At 39.8% G+C, this 22,777-nt stretch overlaps 1 protein-coding gene across 1 annotated transcript in view; it reads left to right on the top strand.

Moving 5' to 3' along the window:
• The window catches only part of LOC127104004 (uncharacterized), a 94,370-nt gene extending 71,852 nt beyond the window's left edge, over positions 1-22,518 (top strand). The window contains exon 3 of the mRNA XM_051041228.1: positions 21,289-22,518. Coding sequence (XP_050897185.1) covers positions 21,289-22,518 — 1,230 coding nt within the window. The remainder of the gene's footprint in view (positions 1-21,288) is intronic.
• The last annotated feature ends 259 nt before the right edge of the window (positions 22,519-22,777 follow it).

Raw genomic sequence — 22,777 nt, 5'->3', positions numbered from 1 at the left:
GATAATGATTGGGTGGCAGCTATGCAAGAAGAGTTAGATCAATTCTCCAAGAATGATGTCTGGGATCTCGTTCCTAAACCCAGAGGCACTCATGTCATTGGAACCAGATGGGTTTTCAGAAACAAACTGAACGAGAAAGGAGAAGTTGTCAGAAACAAAGCACGACTGGTAGCTCAAGGTTATAGTCAACAAGAAGGTATTGATTATAATGAAACTTTTGCTCCAGTCGCAAGGTTAGAGTCTATTCGTCTTCTTGTATCATTTGCTATTAATCACTCTATAAAATTATACCAAATGGATGTCAAGAGTGCATTTCTAAATGGTTATATTTCAGAAGAAGTGTATGTTAATCAACCTCCTGGTTTTGAAAACTCAAATTTTCCAGAACATGTTTTCAAACTTAAGAAATCCTTATATGGACTTAAACAAGCTCCCAGAGCTTGGTATGAACGCTTAAGTAATTTTCTTCTAGAACAAAATTTTATCAGAGGGAAAGTTGATTCTACACTCTTCTGTAAAAACCATAAAAATGATCTCGTGATATGCCAGATTTATGTTGATGACATTATTTTTGGTTCTGCTAATATCTCTGTTTGCCAAGAATTTTCTAAGCTAATGCAGGCAGAATTTGAAATGAGTCTAATGCAAGAACTAAAGTTCTTTCTGGGAATTCAAATCAATCAAACTCCAGAAGTCACGTACATTCATCAAAGCAAGTACATTAAAGATGTTCTGAAGAAGTTTGACATGACTGAATGCAACTCTGCAAAGACTCCTATGCACCCAACTTGCATTCTGGAGAAGGAAGAGGTAAGCAACAAGGTTTGTCAGAAGCTCTATCGAGGTATGATAGGCTCTCTTCTCTATCTGACTGCTACTCGTCCTGATATTCTCTTTAGTGTCTGTCTTTGTGCCAGATTCCAATCAGATCCTAGAGAATCTCATTTAACAGCTGTTAAGAGAATTCTTAAGTATCTGAAAGGAACTCCTAACCTGGGCCTGATGTATGAGAAAACATCAGAGTATAGGCTTTCTGGTTATTGTGATGCAGATTATGCAGGAGATAGAATAGAACGAAAAAGCACATCTGGAAATTGCCAGCTTCTGGGAAACAATCTAATATCCTGGGCTAGCAAAAGACAGTCAACTATCGCTCTATCAACTGCAGAAGCAGAATACATCTCAGCATCACTGTGCACAACTCAGATGCTCTGGATGAAGCATCAGCTAGAAGATCTTCAGATATTTGAGAGTAACATTCCTATCCTTTGTGATAATACTGCTGCTATTTGTTTGAGTAAGAATCCTATTCTACATTCCAGAGCCAAACACATAGAAATTAAACATCATTTTATTAGAGACTATGTTCAGAAAGGAATAGTAACGCTGAAGTTCATTGATACAGAACATCAATGGGCAGATATCTTTACTAAGCCTCTGGCTGAAGATAGATTTCGTTTTATATTAGAAAATCTGAACATTAAAAATTGCCCTGAGTAAAATTTGGCTCTGAACATGTAAAATAAGAATCTGATAAAAACAAATACACTTCTGCCTCTGACTCTGATACTTCTACAAGTTAAGAAGATATCTGAGTTAGAAATCTTCAGAAACCAATCCTTTGGTATTCCTGAAGATCAGATACATCAACACGTGGAGCTCTGAGCGTCAAACCTTAGAACTTCTAGACAGCTGTCAAGAAATTCAAAAGGCAGACGTTTGAGTTTTCCTCGAGCAGTGTGCAAACTGTGGGATTAGACATTCATTTATGAGCTGTAATCATTTTCCCCCCAAGCGTGCCATTTTGAGTTTTGTGTCTAACGCTTTCTGAGGTGTCGTTTTGCATGCGTTTTTACTTAGGTATATAAACACTTTTCTCACATTTCACACACTTATCACTCTTCACTCACTCTTAAACCCTAAACCCTCTCTCGAAGTTTTCTCTGCAACTCCTTCAGTTCTTCATCTTCTTCATCAATCTTCTTCATGAATGCTCAAGAGCAAGAAGTTTTTAACTTCTCCCAACAAATGGAAGCCAATTCTAATCCCCAAACCTCAAACACTCAAACACCCACTGTTACAGGCGTTACCATAACCCCTGTCTACAAAGAACCTCACATTCTTGACCGTGAACAACACATAAACCTTTCAACTCCCTTTGAAGGTTTAGATGTACTGTGTGAATCGCTGGTGGATTTTGAGAACTTAAGAAGAAACGGTGTTGATCTTACTGAAGATCTTCACAAGCAAGGTTGGGAAAACTACTTCAACAGGCTTTATGGTCCCATTTACCCTCTCCTTGTCAAAGAGTTCTGGAGATGTGCAGATGCTGATGACCAGTTCATTGTCTCGTTTGTTCTGGGTGTGAAGATTGTCATCACTGAAGCATCAATTGCTTCCTTGCTAAACATGGAGAAAGCTGGAGGTAAAAGGATTTACAATATTCCTCCAAGGTCAAAACGCATCACTGAAGTCATCAACCCTACAATCTTCAAACCTAATGTTGAAGGAAACCCCTCTAAGAACAAGGAGCTTCATCAGAACCTCCGAGTTTGGCTGAAGATTATTCTGGGAACAATCCATCATCGTCCAGCCTCCAACTCTTCAGATTATATAAATGCTGATCAGAAATGCATCCTTTACTGTATTCAGAAGGGTATCCAGATCAACCTCCCTGTTCTCCTCTTCAGATATCTGAGGGATTCAGTCAGAGAAACGAGGAATAATATGAAGCCCAGATCCTACATTCCTCTGGGAAGATTGCTCTCTGATGTCTTCATTGAGCATGGCTTGGTAGATGATCTGGAGAAGACCAGATGTATGGATGATCTGGCAATTGATGTGGGAAAGCCTCTGAATGCCAAAAACCTGAGGAGCATGGGAATCATCAAAGACATTAGAGTCAAGCCAACTATGGATGTGTCCTGGGAATCTCTAAAAGATCAGAGGAAGATGCCTCATGGCCTTGCCAGGTTCTTCAAGAATGAACCCAAGAATGCCATTGCTATCTACCTTCAGGATCGTCTGGATGAAGGCGTTGATATTTCTGATTTCCGCCTTGAAGACTGTCTGGACTCTGTAGAAGATCTTGTCAGATACAAGAGAGGTGTCTCTGAGAAACAGATAGCTGCTGAGGCAAGGAAAGCAAAGAAAGCCAGACTTGGAGAAACCTCTGGCAGCAAAACTTCAGCACCTCTGAATGTCTCTTCTGGTAAGTCTATTCCTCCTGTCTCCTCTGCATCTATAATGGCTTCCTCTAACCCTCTCTCCTCTCAACCAATATATACCACCTCTGAAATACCACCCTCAATCACCAGAACCTCCCAACCAACACCAGCTCTAAACATAGCCAGAACCTTCATTCCTCCCTCTAAACCTATACAAACCCACCAAAGCACTTCTTCTTCTTCATCCTCTGAATATGAATCACCCCCTTATCTTTCCCCTTCTTCTGACCAAGAGTTCTCTGACCAAGAGTCCTCTGACCAAGAACACTCTGACCCTAACTCCCCAACAATAGCTGAAATTTATGCTAAAAATTTCGCTCCACAACCCACACGACAATCTGAAGTAACCTCACCCCTCCAAACTTCACTTCCACCACAACAAACAACAACCTTACCCTCTGAAACTCAACCATCTAATCCCTTCGCCTCTAATATCACTCCACCATTTATTCCCGCTGTACCTGGACCAGACTCTGACCCATTAGACCTAAATCCACTATATGCTTCATCCCCCAGTCTTCAACCAGACGCAGATTCTGAACTTCAAGCAGAATCTGAACCTCAACAAACTGAACCTCAACCTCTAAATCTCAGCCCTCAAAACTCTCCACCTCATTCACCTGAACCTGAACCTGAACTTACCATACCTACCCTTGAGGAGGCCATTATACAGGTTGCAGAAGCCTCAGTCCAGAAGATCAAGTCTCTGGCTAAAAACTCTGAAGTTAGTGATGATCCTAAATCTGTTAGGACACACTGGAACAGAGTCATTAGTTGGATGACCTCTGAGTCTTATAGGCTGAAGAGTATCTCTGAACAAGTCAGAAATGGCTACATCAGAGACTCTGAGGAAAGACTCCAAGAGAGACTGGCTAGAGAAGCTGAGGCCAAGAGATTAGAGGAAGAAAGATTGGCTAAGGAAGCTAAGGAAGAAGCAAAGAGGTTGGAAGAAGAACGACTGGCAAAGGAAGCAGAACTTCTAAGGATTAAGGAAGCTGAAGCCAAGGCTCAGGCAGATGCAGAAGCCCAAGCTGCTGCTGAAGCTGAAGCTCAGCAGGCTCTGATTCAGGGGGAGTCTTCCTCTGCGATCCCTCTGATTCTTAACACTCTGAAAGAGATAAAGCAAGATCAGCAAGAGATCAAGAAAGATCAGAATGAGCTTCGTGCCAGGATGGACAAGCAAGATGCCTTGAATGAAAACATCCAGAACATGTTTGCCATGTTGCTTCAGAGACTTCCTCAACCTCCGAACCCTTAGGCACTTAGGATTTATTTTGTTTGCTTGCCTAGTGTTTTTGCTTCTGTCTTCTTTTAGCTCTGATATTCTTCTTTGATTCTGATGTTTTTGACTGTTGTTTGCCTTTGTGCTTTTTAATGAAGTGTTTTTCTCTTTATTATTCTTTTTATTTTTTATGCCTTTTTGATTATGCCAAAAAGGGGGAGAAATTATTAAATAGCTCTGATGAAAATTATGTCTAAAACCTTAAGCATTCTGCAACAATTATAGAAATAGTTCTGATAAAAATAGCTCTGATTAATTAATAGCTCTGATTAAATAACTCTAACATTAAATTTAAGAATTTGCAGAAAGTTTCAGAAATCTCATTACTTGAAAAGCTCTGGTAAGAACTTCTGAACTCCCTAGTACTAACTCAGGGGGAGCTTTTGTCTATCTGATCTAATATTTTTCATGTTTCATCTGATAATTTTATTTGTTTTGTCATCATCAAAAAGGGGGAGATTGTAAGAACAAAAATTGTTCTACAACAGACTCCATGATTTTGATGATAACAAAGGATGAAACCAAAAATGGCACCCTAACGAAAAGTTTCTAAGTGTGCAGGGTTCTAAAGAAAGAAGAAACAAATCTGATGATGTCATCAGATGCAAAACAAGATCAGATGCAAAATCTCAAGTATCAGAAGCATCTAAAGTGGAATCTCATTCAAGAAGCTCTGACTCTGGACAAAACTACAAAGTATCAGAAGCATCTGAATATGAAGTAAAGTCTAGAAGCTCTGACTCTGAATTAATGCCTTCTGTAAATTCTGAAGTTATCAGCGTCATCTGAACTTTCAAGAGATAACATCAGAAGCCAGTTTCTCCAGATACACAAAGACTCTAATCAGAATTGTTAATCATGATGAAGTAACGTTTAAGCCAAGTTAAAGTTCTGCAAATGGATTTCCTCAATTAGAAAGAGACGTTAATCTCCACTTCCAAGAGAGAAGATACTAATTGTGGTAAGTAGTCACTTCTAAGAGAAAAAGTCTACTGCAGAAGCTATTAATGGAATGGCGTAACTACATCTCAATATCCAACAGATTCAACGCTACTTCAACTCTACTTCAACTCCTATAAATAGAGAAGAAATCTCATTCAGCAAAAAAAAGAAATCACTAGCCAAAACTATACTGAAATTATATCACGCTCAAGAAAAACATCCTTGTTCTTCAAAGAATTTCACTAAGTTTTTGCTTATCAAGTGAAAAATTTGTTCTTAAGTTTGTAATATTTGCTTTCTTAGAAGCACTCTAGATTACACATCTTGTATCTTATTTTTATTTGATTTCCTCAAGTGACTCTTTGTAGTCTGTAGACTTGAGAGGACTAAGAGATTTTCTTCTCTCTTAGGGGTTGTTTGTAATCTTTCAAGATTAGTGGATTAAGTCCTTGTTGAAGGCGAAATCACCTTGGCCGGGTGGACTGGAGTAGCTTTGTGTTATAAGCGAACCAGTATAAAATCATTGTGTGATTTCATTTTGCAAAAGCGCTTATTTTTAAAACAATTCAAACCCCCCCCTTTCTTGTTTTTCTCACCTTCACTAACCTCATTACATCTAATTCCTACGAATTTTCTTCAATTATAACCCATATCTCATTCATCCATAAGTTCACCATTTTCAGCATGCATCATCCTAATTAGAGTCGATTCAATGGTTTATTACTACCCATTACATGTTAACCCATAATACCCATTAAACGACGATAAACACCCCTTACCTGAGTTAATCCGGCAATCCTTTAGCTTCAAGCTTTTCCTTTTCTTCAACCCTTGCTCTCTTGCTCTTCCTTTTTGCCCTTTTCCACTTTTCTGTCGCTTCTCCCTTTTCACGTGAAAAAACCCTTTTTACCAAAATGGGACTTTTTACATATATATTCCAACTTTATTATTCCAATAATAATAATCCAATAATATTCCAATTATTTAATTAAATTAATAAATATACTATTAACTTAAATTAAATAATTATCATATTTTATCGGGGTGTTACAACTCTCCCCCACTAAAAGAGTTTTCGTCCTCGAAAACATACCTCAAGTGAAAAACTCTGGATAAGACTCCTTCATCTGACTCTCAAGTTCCCAAGTCACATTACCACCTGCTGGTCCTCCCCAAGCTACCTTTACCAAAGCAATCTCTTTACCCCGCAACTGCTTCAACTCTCGATCCTCGATCCTCATAGGTGATGTTTCAACAGTCAGGTTATGTCTCACCTGTACATCATCTACTTGGACTACATGCGACGGATCAGGAATGTACCTCCTCAACTGAGACACATGAAAAACCTCATGCAAATTCGCAAGCGACGGAGGTAAAGCGATACGATAGGCTACCTCCCCTATCCTCTCCAAAATCTGATAAGGACCAATAAATCGAGGTGTCAACTTCTTCGACTTCAAAGCTCTACCAACCCCAGTTATCGGAGTAACACGAAGAAACACATGATCTACCTCTTGAAACTCAAGTGACTTCCTCCTCTTGTCGTGATAACTCTTCTGACGACTCTGAGCAATCCTCATCTTCTCCCGAATCATCTTAATCTTTTCCTTAGTTTGTTGAACAATCTCTGGTCCAACCACAGCACTCTCACTGGACTCATACCAACATAAAGGTGTCCGACATCTCCTACCATACAAAGCTTCAAACGGTGCCATACCAATGCTCGAATGAAAACTATTGTTGTAGGTAAACTCAATCAAAGGTAAATAACAATCCCAAGCACCTCCCTTTTCCAAAACACAAGCCCTCAAAAGATCCTCCAGCGACTGAATCGTCCTCTCAGTCTGACCATCAGTCTGCGGATGATATGCAGAACTCAATCTCAGCTTAGTTCCCAAAGCCCTCTGCAAACCTTCCCAGAACTTCGATGTAAATCTAGGATCTCTGTCCGAAACAATACTCGACGGAATACCATGCAAACTTACAATTTTCTCAATATACAACTCAGCTAATCTCTCTAACGGATAATCCATTCTGATCGGAATGAAATGAGCCGATTTTGTCAATCTGTCAACAATCACCCAAATAGCTTCAAAATTCTTAATTGTCCTCGGTAAACCCGAAACAAAATCCATACTGATACTATCCCACTTCCACTCTGGAATAGCCAACGGTTGCATTAGCCCAGACGGCTTCTGATGCTCAATCTTTGACTTCTGACAAGTCAAACAAGAATAAACCAAACTCGCAATTTCTCTTTTCATTCCCGGCCACCAAAATAACTTTTTCAAATCATGATACATCTTCGTAGCCCCAGGATGAATACTCAGGCCACTACGATGTCCTTCCTCAAGAATACTCTTCTTAAGTTCGGTAACATCCGGAATACACACCCGATTACCAAATTTCAAAACACCATTCTCATCAACTCTGAATTCACCACCTTGACCTTGATTCACTAGAGTCAACTTATCAACCAAAAGCACATCGGATTTCTGACCCTCTCTAATCTCATCCAAAATACCACTCGTTAACTTCAACATTCCCAATTTAACACTATTGTGAGTACTCTCACACACCAAACTCAAGTCTCTAAACTGCTCAATTAAATCCAATTCCTTAACCATTAACATAGACATATGCAATGATTTCCGACTCAATGCATCAGCCACTACGTTTGCTTTACCCGGATGGTAATTCAAACCAAAGTCATAATCCTTCAGAAACTCTAACCATCTCCTCTCTCTCATATTCAACTCTTTCTGATCAAACAAATACTTTAAACCTTTATGGTCACTGAAAACCTCAAATCTTGACCCGTACAAGTAATGCCTCCATAACTTCAGAACAAATACCACAGCTGCCAACTCTAAATCGTGTGTCGGATAGTTCCTCTCATGAACCTTCAGTTGTCTCGAAGCATAAGCTACAACCTGCTTATTCTGCATCAAAACACCACCCAAACCCAACAATGAAGCATCACAGTAAACCTCAAATAGTTCCGACGGACTTGGTAATATCAGAATAGGAGCAGTAGTTAACCTCCTCTTTAACTCTTGGAAACCTTCTTCACATTTTGAGTCCCAAACAAACGCTTGCCCCTTTCTAGTCAACATCGTTAACGGTAACGCCAACTTAGAAAATCCCTCAATGAATTTCCTATAATAACCTGCAAGTCCAAGAAAACTCCTTATCTCAGAAACTGACTTCGGAGCTTCCACTTAGATACCGCTTCTATCTTAGAAGGATCAACAGCAACACCACCTCTTGAAACCACATGACCAAGAAAACTAACCTCTTCTAACCAAAATTCACACTTGGACAGTTTAGCAAATAACTTCTTTTCTCGTAGAACTCCTAAAACCACTCTCAAATGTTCAGCATGCTCTTCTTCAGATTTCGAATACACCAAAATATTGTCAATAAACACCACAACAAACTTGTCTAGGTACGGATGGAAAATCCTATTCATATACTCCATAAATACCCCAGGCGCATTAGTTACACCAAAAGGCATTACAGAATACTCATAATGTCCATACCTTGTTCTGAAAGCAGTCTTCTGAATATCCTCGGTTTTCACACGTATCTGATGATACCCCGATCTCAAATCTATTTTGCTGAACACACTCGCACCAACCAACTGATCCATCAAATCATCAATCCTCGGCAAAGGATACCGATTCTTGATCGTCACTTTATTCAGTTGCCTGTAGTCCACACACAACCTCATAGTACCTTCTTTCTTCTTAACCAATAACACTGGTGCACCCCACGGTGACACACTCGGACGAATAAATTTCTTATCCAACAGATCTTCCAGCTGACTCTTCAATTCAGTTAACTCAACAGCAGACATATGGTACGGAGCCATCGATATCGGCCTACTACCAGGTACTAAATCAATCGAGAACTCAACTTCACGCTCTGGCGGTAATTCATTCACTTCTTCAGGAAACACATCAGGAAAATCACACACCACGGCTAGATCGCAAATCACCAGTTTATCTTTAGCCTCCAAAGTCGCTAACAGCATAAACAACTCTGCCCCATCTGCTACTGCCTCATTCACCTGCCTTGCTGATAAAAACAAACTCTTTCCTTCCTCAATCTCAGGAAAAATCACAGTCTTATCAAAACAGTTGATATAAACTCGGTTAAACACCAACCAGTTCATACCCAGGATAACATCAATCTGCACTAGTGGAAGACACACGAGGTCCATCCCAAAGTCTCTACCAAAAATACTCAAAGGACAATCTAAACAAACTGAAGTAGTAGTCACTGAACCCTTCGCAGGAGTATCAATCACAATACTCCCATGCATCTCAGATATCTCTAATTTAAGTTTCACAGCACAATCCAAAGATATAAAGGAATGAGTCGCACCTGTGTCAATAATAGCTACAAGAGGAAAGCCATTAATATAACACGTACCTCGGATCAAACGATCATCTGCAGAAGTCTCAGAACCCGATAAAGCAAAGACCTTGCCTCCCGACTGGTTCTCTTTCTTCGGCTTAGGACACTGTGGGCTAATATGACCCACCTCTCCACAGTTGAAACAAGTCATAGTCTTCAACCGACACTCTGCAGCCAAGTGACCACCTTTGCCACACTTGAAACACTTCTTCTCAGCACTGGTACACTCATGGATACGATGTCCAGCCTGACCACATCTGTAACACTTAGCAGGGGCAATGGAGTCTCCCCCACTAGGTCTCTTCATCCCACTCTGTCTCTGGAAACCTTTGCCAGCTGCATACGGTTTCCCACGATCATTCTGATTCTTGCCTTTCCTATCAACCCTCTGCTGATAGCTCTCCGTTCTGGCCTTGGTATCCTGTTCAAAAATCCTGCAACAGTCAACCAAGTCAGGAAACACTCTGATCCGCTGATACCCAATAGCCTGCTTGATCTCGGGACGTAACCCGTTCTCAAACTTCACACATTTTGAAAATTCCCCAGTAGCCTCATCATAGGGAGTGTAATACTTCGACAGCTCTGTGAACTTAGCAGCATACTCAATAACAGACCGGTTGCCCTGCTTCAATTCTAAGAACTCTATTTCTTTCTTTCCTCTGACATCCTCTGGAAAGTACTTCCTCAGGAATCTCTCTCTGAACACCGCCCAAGTGATCTCAGTACTCCCAGCAGCTTCCAACTCAGTGCGGGCAGCAACCCACCAATCATCTGCTTCCTCTGACAGCATATGCGTACCGAACCTGACCTTCTGGTTATCGGCACACTCAGTCACTCGGAAGATCCTCTCGATCTCCTTCAACCACTTCTGAGCACCATCTGGATCGTATGCTCCCTTGAACATTGGAGGATTGTTCTTCTGGAACTCACTCAGTTGACGAGTGTAACACCCCAATAATAACATGATAATTATTTAAATTAAGTTAATAATATATTTATTAATTTAATTAGATAATTGGATTATTATTATTATTATTATTTTGGAATTATTGAATTATTATTATTATTGGAATAATAATATAATTTGGAAAATATATAAGTTGGAATAAGAGAAAAGAGTTCATTTTGGAAAATAAGGTTTTCACGTGAAACTCAGGGAAGCGGCTGAAAGAGGAAAAAGGGCAAGAGGCAGAGCAAGAGGAAGAGGGTTGAAGAAGAGAAAAGCTTGAAGCTTAGAGATTGCCGGATTATCTCACGTAAGGGGGGTTTATCGTTGTTTAATGGGTATTATAGATTAACATGTCATGGGTAGTGATAAACCGTTGAAGTGACCCTAATTGGGATTGTGAATGCTGAAAATGATGTTGGATAAACTGTGTTAAAAACTGAAATTTAATCGATAATGGTGTGTGTCGTAATTTACTGGACGTATAGCTTTTTACGGAAATTGAATCGGAGGTCCGGAAGTCCTCCAACGGCGGAAAATGCGGAGAACTCTGCATTCTGCCTTGTGTTAGCGCAGGAACTGCTGTTTTGTCTGCGTTAACCGGTTAACCCAGGGCGTTAACCGGTTAACCCAGGGCGTTAACCGGTTAACACTGTTATATTTTATGGAAATGTGTTGTTTTGCATGCGTTAACCGGTTAACCCAGGGCGTTAACCGGTTAACACTGTTGCGTTTTGCCAGAAAGTGTGTTTTGTCCTGCGTTAACCGGTTAACCCAGGGCGTTAACCGGTTAACACTGTTGGAAATTGGAAAAATTGATATTTTAATGTTGTGAACATAATTGGTTATTGGCCTATTATCGTTAATTTTGATGAGTAACTTTGTTGAGTTTATGTTATGAAGTGTTGATACAAATATGTTGATAAGTTGTGTTAAAGTTGTTGAAAATACTGAGTTGTAGGCTTGGTGAGCCAAAGTTGATTATAAGTTGATTATAAGTTGATTTTGTTGAAAACATTGTTGTATTGCTATTCTTATTATGTTGTCGACAGTTTAAAGTCGTGTATGCCATGTACATTCATATGCATTAAGTCGGAGCTTTGCTCACACCACGTTGGCCTGGATTGGCAAAATTTTAAGTTGAAAGTTGAAGGCTTATGCCTTGATGCCCAATAAAATGGCAATGATTTTAAGTTGGGAGTTTTACTCCGAATGGTACCACATGCATGACGAGTCGAGTCTCATTTGAGTTGCATTTTATGTTGTTATTGAGTATGATATTGGAGTTGATGTGCCGTTACTGAATGTGTAAATCTGATTTGGGTGATGAAACGTGTTAAATTACTTAGCATTACATGATGATTTATAATGCTTATTATATCGATTGAAGAACTCACGCTTACAACTATTTTTCAGGTAACGAGCAGTGATTGAGTAGAAGCTAGTGCTTGGAGTCTAGTGTAGTCTCCGTAGTGGGTCGTGCTCTGATAGATGTAACATCGGGACGGGATGTTTTTAATTGTTGAATAATTTTACATGTAATCTGTTATATGTTTCGAATGGTTGATTTGATTTCTATCCGCTGCGAATTTTGCAAAAATGTTATTTTGAATTAAAAAATGAGCATGACTGAATTTTATGGTGAAATGTGTGAAGTGTTGTGTGACACCCTTGGTGCATAATTACTCTGATATATATATTTGTTATTGTTATTTTAATTAAATATTTGGGGTATTTTAGAAGGGTGTTACATTAGTGGTATCAGAGCAGGTTGGTCTGTCCGGCCAGTTGTCGTGTCGTTACTGTCTAACAATTGTGTATTGTTACTAATCTAACTTTAAGTTGTGTTGTATTGATAAGTTGAAATGGCTGGAAGGAATGACGCTGCAATGGCTGCCGCAATGCAAGCGATGGCACAAGCTGTGCAGAACTTGCCAAATGCTGGTGGTGATGCTGGATCACGTAGCTTGGCGACTTTTCAGAGAGAGAATCCGCCGGTGTTTAAAGGGAAGCATGATCCAGATGCAGCCTTGGGATGGTTGAAAGAGATTGAGAGAATCTTCCGTGTTATGGATTGCACTCCAGCTCAGAAGGTTCGGTATGGTACTCACATGCTAGCAGTCGAAGCTGATGACTGGTGGCTAGAGACTCACGAGAGGTTGACCGTGGCAGGTGAAGTCATTACTTGGGATGTATTCCGTAGGGAATTCATGAGAAAGTATTATCCAGGAAGATGTCCGTGGTAAGAAGGAAATTGAGTTCCTTGAGCTGAAGCAAGGAAACATGTCTGTCACTGATTATGCTGCGAAATTTGTGGAGCTGTCCAAATTTTATCCTCATTACACTGGTGCTGGTGCTGAATTTTCAAAGTGCATCAAGTTTGAAAATGGACTGCGCTCTGAAATTAAGAAGGCTGTTGGGTATCAGAAGATACGCATTTTTACTGAATTGGTTGATAGCTGCAGGATATTTGAAGAAGACAATAATGCTCATTACAAGATTGTCAGTGACCGCAGGGGCAAGCAACATCAAAACCGTGGCAAGCCGTATGATGCCCCAGTGGGAAAAGGGAAACAAGGAGCTGCTCCGGCTCAGAGAACTAGTAGGGGAGGTGCTCCTGCTGGTATAGTTTGCTTCAAATGTGGTCAGGCTGGTCATAAGAGTAATGTATGCACTGCTGAAGTAAAGAGATGTTTTCGTTGTGGTAAGACTGGTCATGCAATAGTTGATTGCAAGCACAAGGAAATGATTTGTTTTAATTGTGGCGAAGAAGGGCATATTGGAAGTCAGTGTCAGAAGCCAAAGAAATCTCAAACTGGGAAGGTGTTCGCATTGACCGGAACTCAAACCTCCAGTGAGGACAGACTTATCCGAGGTACGTGTTATATTAATGGCCTTCCTCTTGTAGCTATTATTGACACAGGTGCGACTCATTCCTTTATATCTTTGGATTGTGCTGGGAAACTTAAGTTAGAGATATCTGAGATGTTTGGTAGTATGGTAATTGATACTCCTGCGAAGGGTTCAGTGACTACTACTTCGGTTTGTTTAAATTGTCCTTTGAGTATTTTTGGTAGAGACTTTGGGATGGACCTAGTGTGTCTTCCACTAGTGCAGATTGATGTTATTCTGGGTATGAATTAGTTAGTGTTTAACCGAGTTTCTATTAATTGTTTTGATAAGACTGTGATATTTCCTGAGGTTGAGGAAGGAAAAAGTTTGTTTCTATCAGCGAGGCAGGTGAATGAGGAAGTAGCTGATGGGGCAGAGTTGTTTATGCTGTTAGCGACTTTGGAGGCTAAAGATAAACTGGTGATTGGCGATCTAGCCGTGGTGTCTGATTTTCCTGATGTGTTTCCGGAAGAGGTGAATGAATTACCGCCAGAGCGCGAAGTGGAGTTCTCAATTGATTTGGTACCTGGTACTAGGCCGATATCGATGGCTCCGTACCGTATGTCTGCTGTTGAGTTAACTGAATTGAAGAGTCAGTTGGAAGATCTGTTGGATAAGAAATTTATTCGTCCGAGTGTGTCACCGTGGGGTGCACCAGTGCTATTGGTTAAGAAGAAAGAAGGTACTATGAGGTTGTGTGTGGACTACAGGCAACTGAATAAAGTGACGATCAAGAATCGGTATCCTTTGCCGAGGATTGATGATTTGATGGATCAGTTGGTTGGTGCAAGTGTGTTCAGCAAAATAGATTTGAGATCTGGGTATCATCAGATCCGTGTGAAAACCGAGGATATTCAGAAGACTGCTTTCAGAACAAGGTATGGACATTATGAGTATTCTGTAATGCCTTTTGGTGTGACTAATGCACCTGGAGTATTTATGGAGGATATGAATAGGATTTTCCATCCGTACCTAGACAAGTTTGTTGTGGTGTTTATTGATGATATTTTGGTGTATTCGAAATCTGAAGAAGAGCATGCTGAGCATTTGAGAGTGGTTTTGGGAGTTCTACGAGAAAAGAAGTTATTTGCTAAATTGTCCAAGTGTGAATTTTGGTTAGGAGAAGTGAGTTTTCTTGGTCATGTGATTTCAAGAGGTGGCGTTGCTGTTGATCCTTCTAAGATAGAAGCGGTATCTAAGTGGGAAGCTCCGAAGTCTGTTGCTGAGATTCGAAGTTTCCTTGGTTTGGCTGGTTATTATAGGAAGTTCATTGAGGGATTTTCTAAGTTGGCGTTACCGTTGACGATGTTGACTAGAAAGGGGCAAGCATTTGTTTGGGACTCAAAATGTGAAGAAGGGTTCCAAGAGTTAAAGAGAAGGTTGACTACTGCTCCTATTCTGATATTACCGAGTTCGTCGGAACCATTTGAGGTTTACTGTGATGCTTCATTATTGGGTTTGGGTGGCGTGTTGATGCAGAATAAGCAGGTTATAGCTTATGCTTCAAGACAGCTGAGGGTTCATGAGAGGAACTATCCGACGCACGATTTAGAGTTGGCGGCTGTGGTGTTTGTTCTGAAGTTATGGAGGCATTACTTGTACGGGTCAAGATTTGAGGTTTTCAGTGACCATAAAAGTTTAAAGTATTTGTTTGATCAGAAAGAGCTGAATATGAGACAGAGAAGATGGTTAGAGTTTTTGAAGGATTATGACTTTGGTTTGAATTACCATCCGGGTAAAGCAAACGTAGTGGCTGATGCATTGAGTCAGAAATCATTACATATGTCTATGTTAATGGTTAATGAATTGGATTTAATTGAGCAGTTTAGAGACTTGAGTTTGGTGTGTGAGAGTACTCACAATAGTGTTAAATTGGGAATGTTGAAGTTAACAAGTGGTATTCTGGATGAGATCAGAGAGGGTCAGAAATCTGATGTGCTTTTGGTTGATAAGTTGACTCTAGTGAATCAAGGTCAAGGTGGCAAATTCAGAGTTGATGAGAATGATGTTTTGAAATTTGGTAATCGGGTGTGTATTCCGGATGTTATCGAACTTAAGAAGAGTATTCTTGAAGAAGGACATCGTAGTGGCCTGAGTATTCATCCTAGAGCTACGAAGATGTATCATGATTTGAAAAAGTTATTTTGGTGGCCGGGAATGAAGAAAGAAATTGCGAGTTTTGTTTATTCCTGTTTGACTTGTCAGAAGTCAAAGATTGAGCATCAGAAGCCGTCTGGGCTAATGCAACCGTTGGCTATTCCAGAGTGGAAGTGGGATAGTATCAGTATGGATTTTGTTTCTGGTTTACCGAGGACAAATAAGAATTTTGAAGCTATTTGGGTGATTGTTGACAGATTGACAAAGTCGGCTCATTTCATTCCGATCAGAATGGACTATCCGTTAGAGAGATTAGCCGAGTTGTATATTGAGAAGATTGTAAGTTTGCATGGTATTCCGTCGAGTATTGTTTCAGACAGGGACCCTAGATTTACATCGAAGTTCTGGGAAGGTTTGCAGAAGGCTTTGGGAACTAAGCTGAGATTGAGTTCTGCATATCATCCGCAGACTGATGGTCAGACTGAGAGGACGATTCAGTCACTAGAGGATCTGTTGAGAGCTTGCGTTTTGGAAAAGGGAGGTGCTTGGGATTGTTATTTACCTTTGATTGAGTTTACCTACAACAATAGTTTTCATTCGAGCATTGGTATGGCACCGTTTGAAGCTTTGTATGGTAGGAGATGTCGGACACCGTTATGTTGGTATGAGTCCGGTGAGAGTGTTGTAGTTGGACCGGAGATTGTTCAACAAACTACAGAAAAGATTAAGATGATTCAGGAGAAGATGAGAATTGCTCAGAGTCGTCAGAAGAGTTATCATGATAAGAGGAGGAAGTCACTTGAGTTCCGAGAGGGAGATCACGTGTTTCTTCGTGTTACTCCGATAACTGGGGTTGGTCGAGCTTTGAAGTCAAAGAAGTTGACACCTCGATTTATTGGTCCTTATCAGATTTTGGAGAGGATAGGAGAGGTAGCCTATCGTATCGCTTTACCGCCGTCACTTGCGAATTTGCATGAGGTTTTTCATGTGTCTCAGTTGAGGAGGTACATTCATGATCCGTCGCATGTGATCCAAGTAGATGATGTACAGGTAAGAGATAACCTGACTGTTGAAATATCGCCTATGAGGATTGAGGATCGAGAGTTGAAGCAGTTGCGGGGTAAAGAGATTGCCTTAGTGAAAGTAGCTTGGGGAGGACCAGCAGGTGGCAATGTGACTTGGGAACTGGAGAGTCAGATGAAAGAGTCTTATCCAGAGTTATTTGCTTGAGGTATGTTTTCGAGGACGAAAACTCTTTTAGTGGGGGAGAGTTGTAACACCCCAATAATAACATGATAATTATTTAAATTAAGTTAATAATATATTTATTAATTTAATTAGATAATTGGATTATTATTATTATTATTATTATTTTGGAATTATTGAATTATTATTATTATTGGAATAATAATATAATTTGGAAAATATATAAGTTGGAATAAGAGAAAAGAGTTCATTTTGGAAAATAAGGTTTTCACGTGAAACTCAGGGAAGCGGCTGAAAGAGGAAAAAGGGCAAGAGGCAGAGCAAGAGGAAGAGGGTTGAAGAAGAGAAAAGCTTGAAGCTTAGAGATTGCCGGATTATCTCAGGTAAGGGGGGTTTATCGTCGTTTAATGGGTATTATAGATTAACATGTCATGGGTAGTGATAAACCGTTGAAGTGACCCTAATTGGGATTGTGAATGCTGAAAATGATGTTGGATAAACTGTGTTAAAAACTGAAATTTAATCGATAATGGTGTGTGTCGTAATTTACTGGACGTATAGCTTTTTACGGAAATTGAATCGGAGGTCCGGAAGTCCTCCAACGGCGGAAAATGCGGAGAACTCTGCATTCTGCCTTGTGTTAGCGCAGGAACTGCTGTTTTGTCTGCGTTAACCGGTTAACCCAGGGCGTTAACCGGTTAACACTGTTATATTTTGTGGAAATGTGCTGTTTTGCCTGCGTTAACCGGTTAACCCAGGGCGTTAACCGGTTAACACTGTTGCGTTTTGCCAGAAAGTGTGTTTTGTCCTGCGTTAACCGGTTAACCCAGGGCGTTAACCGGTTAACACTGTTGGAAATTGGAAAAATTGATATTTTAATGTTGTGAACATAATTGGTTATTGGCCTATTATCGTTAATTTTGATGAGTAACTTTGTTGAGTTTATGTTATGAAGTGTTGATACAAATATGTTGATAAGTTGTGTTAAAGTTGTTAAAAATACTGAGTTGTAGGCTTGGTGAGCCAAAGTTGATTATAAGTTGATTATAAGTTGATTTTGTTGAAAACATTGTTGTATTGCTATTCTTATTATGTTGTCGACAGTTTAAAGTCGTGTATGCCATGTACATTCATATGCATTAAGTCGGAGCTTTGCTCACACCACGTTGGCCTGGATTGGCAAAATTTTAAGTTGAAAGTTGAAGGCTTATGCCTTGATTCCCAATAAAATGGCAATGATTTTAAGTTGGGAGTTTTACTCCGAATGGTACCACATGCATGACGAGTCGAGTCTCATTTGAGTTGCATTTTATGTTGTTATTGAGTATGATATTGGAGTTGATGTGCCGTTACTGAATGTGTAAATCTGATTTGGGTGATGAAACGTGTTAAATTACTTAGCATTACATGATGATTTATAATGCTTATTATATCGATTGAAGAACTCACCCTTACAACTATTTTTCAGGTGACGAGCAGTGATTGAGTAGAAGCTAGTGCTTGGAGTCTAGTGTAGTCTCCGTAGTGGGTCGTGCTCTGATAGATGTAACATCGGGACGGGATGTTTTTAATTGTTGAATAATTTTACATGTAATCTGTTATATGTTTCGAATGGTTGATTTGATTTCTATCCGCTGCGAATTTTGCAAAAATGTTATTTTGAATTAAAAAATGAGCATGACTGAATTTTATGGTGAAATGTGTGAAGTGTTGTGTGACACCCTTGGTGCATAATTACTCTGATATATATATTTGTTATTGTTATTTTAATTAAATATTTGGGGTATTTTAGAAGGGTGTTACAACGAGCAGCTCCCAATCCCACAACATTCGGATTCCCTCCAAGTACTCCAGCTAGCATACCCAGAGCCTCAGCAATCGCAGCATCGTCTCTACCTCTTCCAGCCATCTCTATTCTGAAAACCCAACAAGCTAAAACAATAAGTACTGATAGGGTTACACAACACCTATCACGTACAGGGAAACAGAATAATTACGACTCGACTCGACCGACTATGCTCTGATACCACTAATGTAACACCCTTATAAAATACCCCAATAATTAATTAATTCAACAAAATATAAATCAGAGTAGATATGCAATTTAAGGGTGTCACACTTGACACTTCACACCATTCACCATAATAACTTGTCATGCTCATTTATTAATCAAAATAAAACATTGCACAATCCGCAGCGGATAGAGATCTAATCAATCATGCAAACCATGTAACACATTACATGTAAAGTTGTTCAACAACCAAAATGAAAACAAAGTAAAACATCCCGTCCCGATGTTACATCTACCAGAGCATGACCCACTAAGGAACTACACTAGACTCCAAGCACTAGCTTCTACTCAATCACTGCTCGTTACCTAAAACATAGTTGTAAGGGTGAGTTCCTCAATCGATATAATAAGCATTATAAAATATCATGTAATGCTAAGTAATTTAACACATTTCATCACCCAAATCAGATCACACATTCAGCAACGGCACATCAACTCAAAATCATAATCATACTCAACCCAACACAAAACACACGTATAATATTGGAATTCATCCATTCATATTATACGCCATACATACATTATGCAATGAGACTCCATGCATGCGGTACCGACTATTCGTGAACACGTAGTTCAACCTCACCGATCAAACCCAGATGCGGCTACCAAGCTCACTAGTCCCACTCATTTGAGACCTAGTGACTCACTCACTAATTCCTCACCATGGGAATTAGCTACCACCATAAAGGCCATGCTATGCACGCTAAATCACCTAGCATGTAAACATCAACAACAATCCACAACAACTCACTCACTAATTCCTCACCATGGGAATTAGCTACCACCATAAAGGCCATACTATACACGCTAAATCACCTAGCATGTAACCATCAACAACAATCCACAATGGACATATGCTCACACTCTAAGCCATAAACAGTCCATCCACAATTGCATACATAATAGATATATTCACAGCATTATGCATACCATTATACATTATCAGCATATTTATCACAAAATCATATTCATATCATGCCAAATAATAAATCACAGTATTAGCACACTCTACTAATACCTATACTGCTCAAAACAACGGGAAATGATCCCTACTATATCATACATCAGCTAATTTACATCACTCAGCTGAAACGACCAAAAACTGCACAACAACAGCTCAGAAAAATCCCACTTCTGCCCATACGCGTATGCCTCATGCCCATACGCGTATGGCCCATTTCCTAGCCAACCCATACGCGTATTGCCTGTCTCATACGCGTATCCTACGCGTACCACCTCTCCCATACGCGTACTAACAGAGACAAAACTACGTTAGAATCATCATCTTCTTCATCCATACGCGTATGGCCTCACCCCATACGCGTACCAGACCATCTCATACGCGTATTGCCTAGTGCCATACGCGTATGACCAGAACCCAGAATTCCATATCTGCTATGGGTTTTCTCTGCTACGAGATTTCTCAGATCCAACCTTCCACAGTCCAATTTTTACACAACATTCGTTCATATTATCTAATACAGATCATACCCATTCGATTTTATAATTTCTAACCTCATTACATCTAATTCCTACGAATTTTCTTCAATTATAACCCATATCTCATTCATCCATAAGTTCACCATTTTCAGCATGCATCATCCTAATTAGAGTCGATTCAATGGTTTATTACTACCCATTACATGTTAACCCATAATACCCATTAAACGACGATAAAACCCCCTTACCTGAGTTAATCCGGCAATCCTTTAGCTTCAAGCTTTTCCTTTTCTTCAACCCTTGTTCTCTTGCTCTTCCTTTTTGCCCTTTTCCACTTTTTTGTCGCTTCTCCCTTTTCACGTGAAAAAACCCTTTTTACCAAAATGGGACTTTTTACATATATATTCCAACTTTATTATTCCAATAATAATAATCCAATAATATTCCAATTATTTAATTAAATTAATAAATATACTATTAACTTAAATTAAATAATTATCATATTTTATCGGGGTGTTACAACGTCTGCGGAATATCCCTCGACAGAAGAGCCAACATTTTGATCATGCCATTCCACAAAAGATGGGAGATAGATGGAACGGTCGATGTAAAGAATAGAGGAGTCCAAACAATAAACATTAAAGTCCTCGAAAGAGCCCCTTGTTCAGTCGGAATCCTCATCGGCCGGGCTATCTTAAGTGGTTTTTCGTCACTTTTAATAGCTAAATCAGCAACTATGCCAAATATTCTTGATCTTGAAAAGGTGACCAGAGACACTGTTTACTCAAACAACGAAGCAATCAATGATTTGCCTGACTCGCCGCAAGAAATTCCTCATTTCATATCAGAGCCACATGAATTGAATTTGGGATGTGTGAGTCCATCAGATGTTTTTGCCAGCGAACAAATATCCAAGAGTGAAGCTTGCTCTCATCCCTCTGCGAGTCCCATCTTGGAAAGGGATCCTCATACAAGTGATAATTTTGCTTTGGATCACTTAGTAGGAATTCATACCTCCATTGATTCTTCTACTGTTAATGATACAGTGTCATCACCAATTAGTACTGATACATCATTTTCTGGCTCAAAATTATCAGACGAAAAAACTGGTAAGGTCAATAACATCTTCAAATATGAAGACACACATAAAGAGTCTTTCAGTGATAATTCGGTTAGGTTGTGTACTAATGGCGGATTATCAGGACTCGACCCATCCCAAACCTCTTTCTTCCAAGTGCTCAACATTCCCACAAAGATTAACAAGGGTACTGTTGAAATCTTTACGCCTGTTGAACTCATCAAGAAGGGAGACAAGGTTGGATCTTCTGAAGCTGCATTGCTTGCCAAGTTAGGCATTAGGCCCTTTTCATATGGTCTTGTGGTCCTTTCTGTCTATGACAATGGCTCCGTGTTTAGCCCTGAGGTTCTGGATCTTACTGATGATGACCTTGTTGCCAAGTTTGCTATTGGTATATCAATGGTTACATCACTTTCATTGGCCATCTCATACCCAACATTGTCAGCTGCTCCACACATGTTTGTGAATGCCTACAAGAATGTTCTTGCCATTGCAGTGGCAACAGAATATTCCTACCCCGAGGCTGACGAGGTTAAGGAGTATCTCAAAGATCCAAGTAAGTTTGTTGTAGCTGCTGCTGCTCCTGCCAATATAACTTATGATGAACCTGCTGCTGCCAAGGAGGAGAAAAAGGAGGAGCTTGAAGAAGAATCTTCCAAAGTATCTCGCATTTTGCACATGGACTCCTTGAAAGGACATCATAAAGGTCTTGAGAATTTTATCCAAAGCTACCTGTGTGAAGAACAGAAAGAGCTCGTTAAACTTGTTGATGCCAAAGTCGGGAAAGAGTATGAACTTGTTGTTACTACATATGCCGGACTATACCGTTATAGAATTGGTGATGTGCTAAAGGTAGCTGGATTCAAGAACAAAGCGCCACAATTCAACTTTGTATGCAGAAAAACATTGTATTAAGCATCCGTGCAGACAAAACCGACGAGGTTGAGCTTTAGAATGCGATCCATCTGTATATGTGACTATTGTGAGACTTGAGGTGAAACACAGTTCCTCTGAATCGCCGCACCTTCATCGACATTTTTAATCCATGATACAAACAACACAAACACACAAAAATCAGTCCAAATTCCAAGAAAAAGAGAAAACACATATTCAAGTGAGTTATGGTGGTGAATTGTTTCTTACCAACAGTGAAGTTTTAGAAACGAAGAGAATT

Source organism: Lathyrus oleraceus, chromosome 7 (genome assembly GCF_024323335.1).
Source record: "Lathyrus oleraceus cultivar Zhongwan6 chromosome 7, CAAS_Psat_ZW6_1.0, whole genome shotgun sequence".
NCBI lineage: Eukaryota > Viridiplantae > Streptophyta > Magnoliopsida > Fabales > Fabaceae > Lathyrus > Lathyrus oleraceus.
Note: the sequence above shows the minus strand (reverse complement) of the source record. Positions and strands in the feature narration are given on the sequence as shown.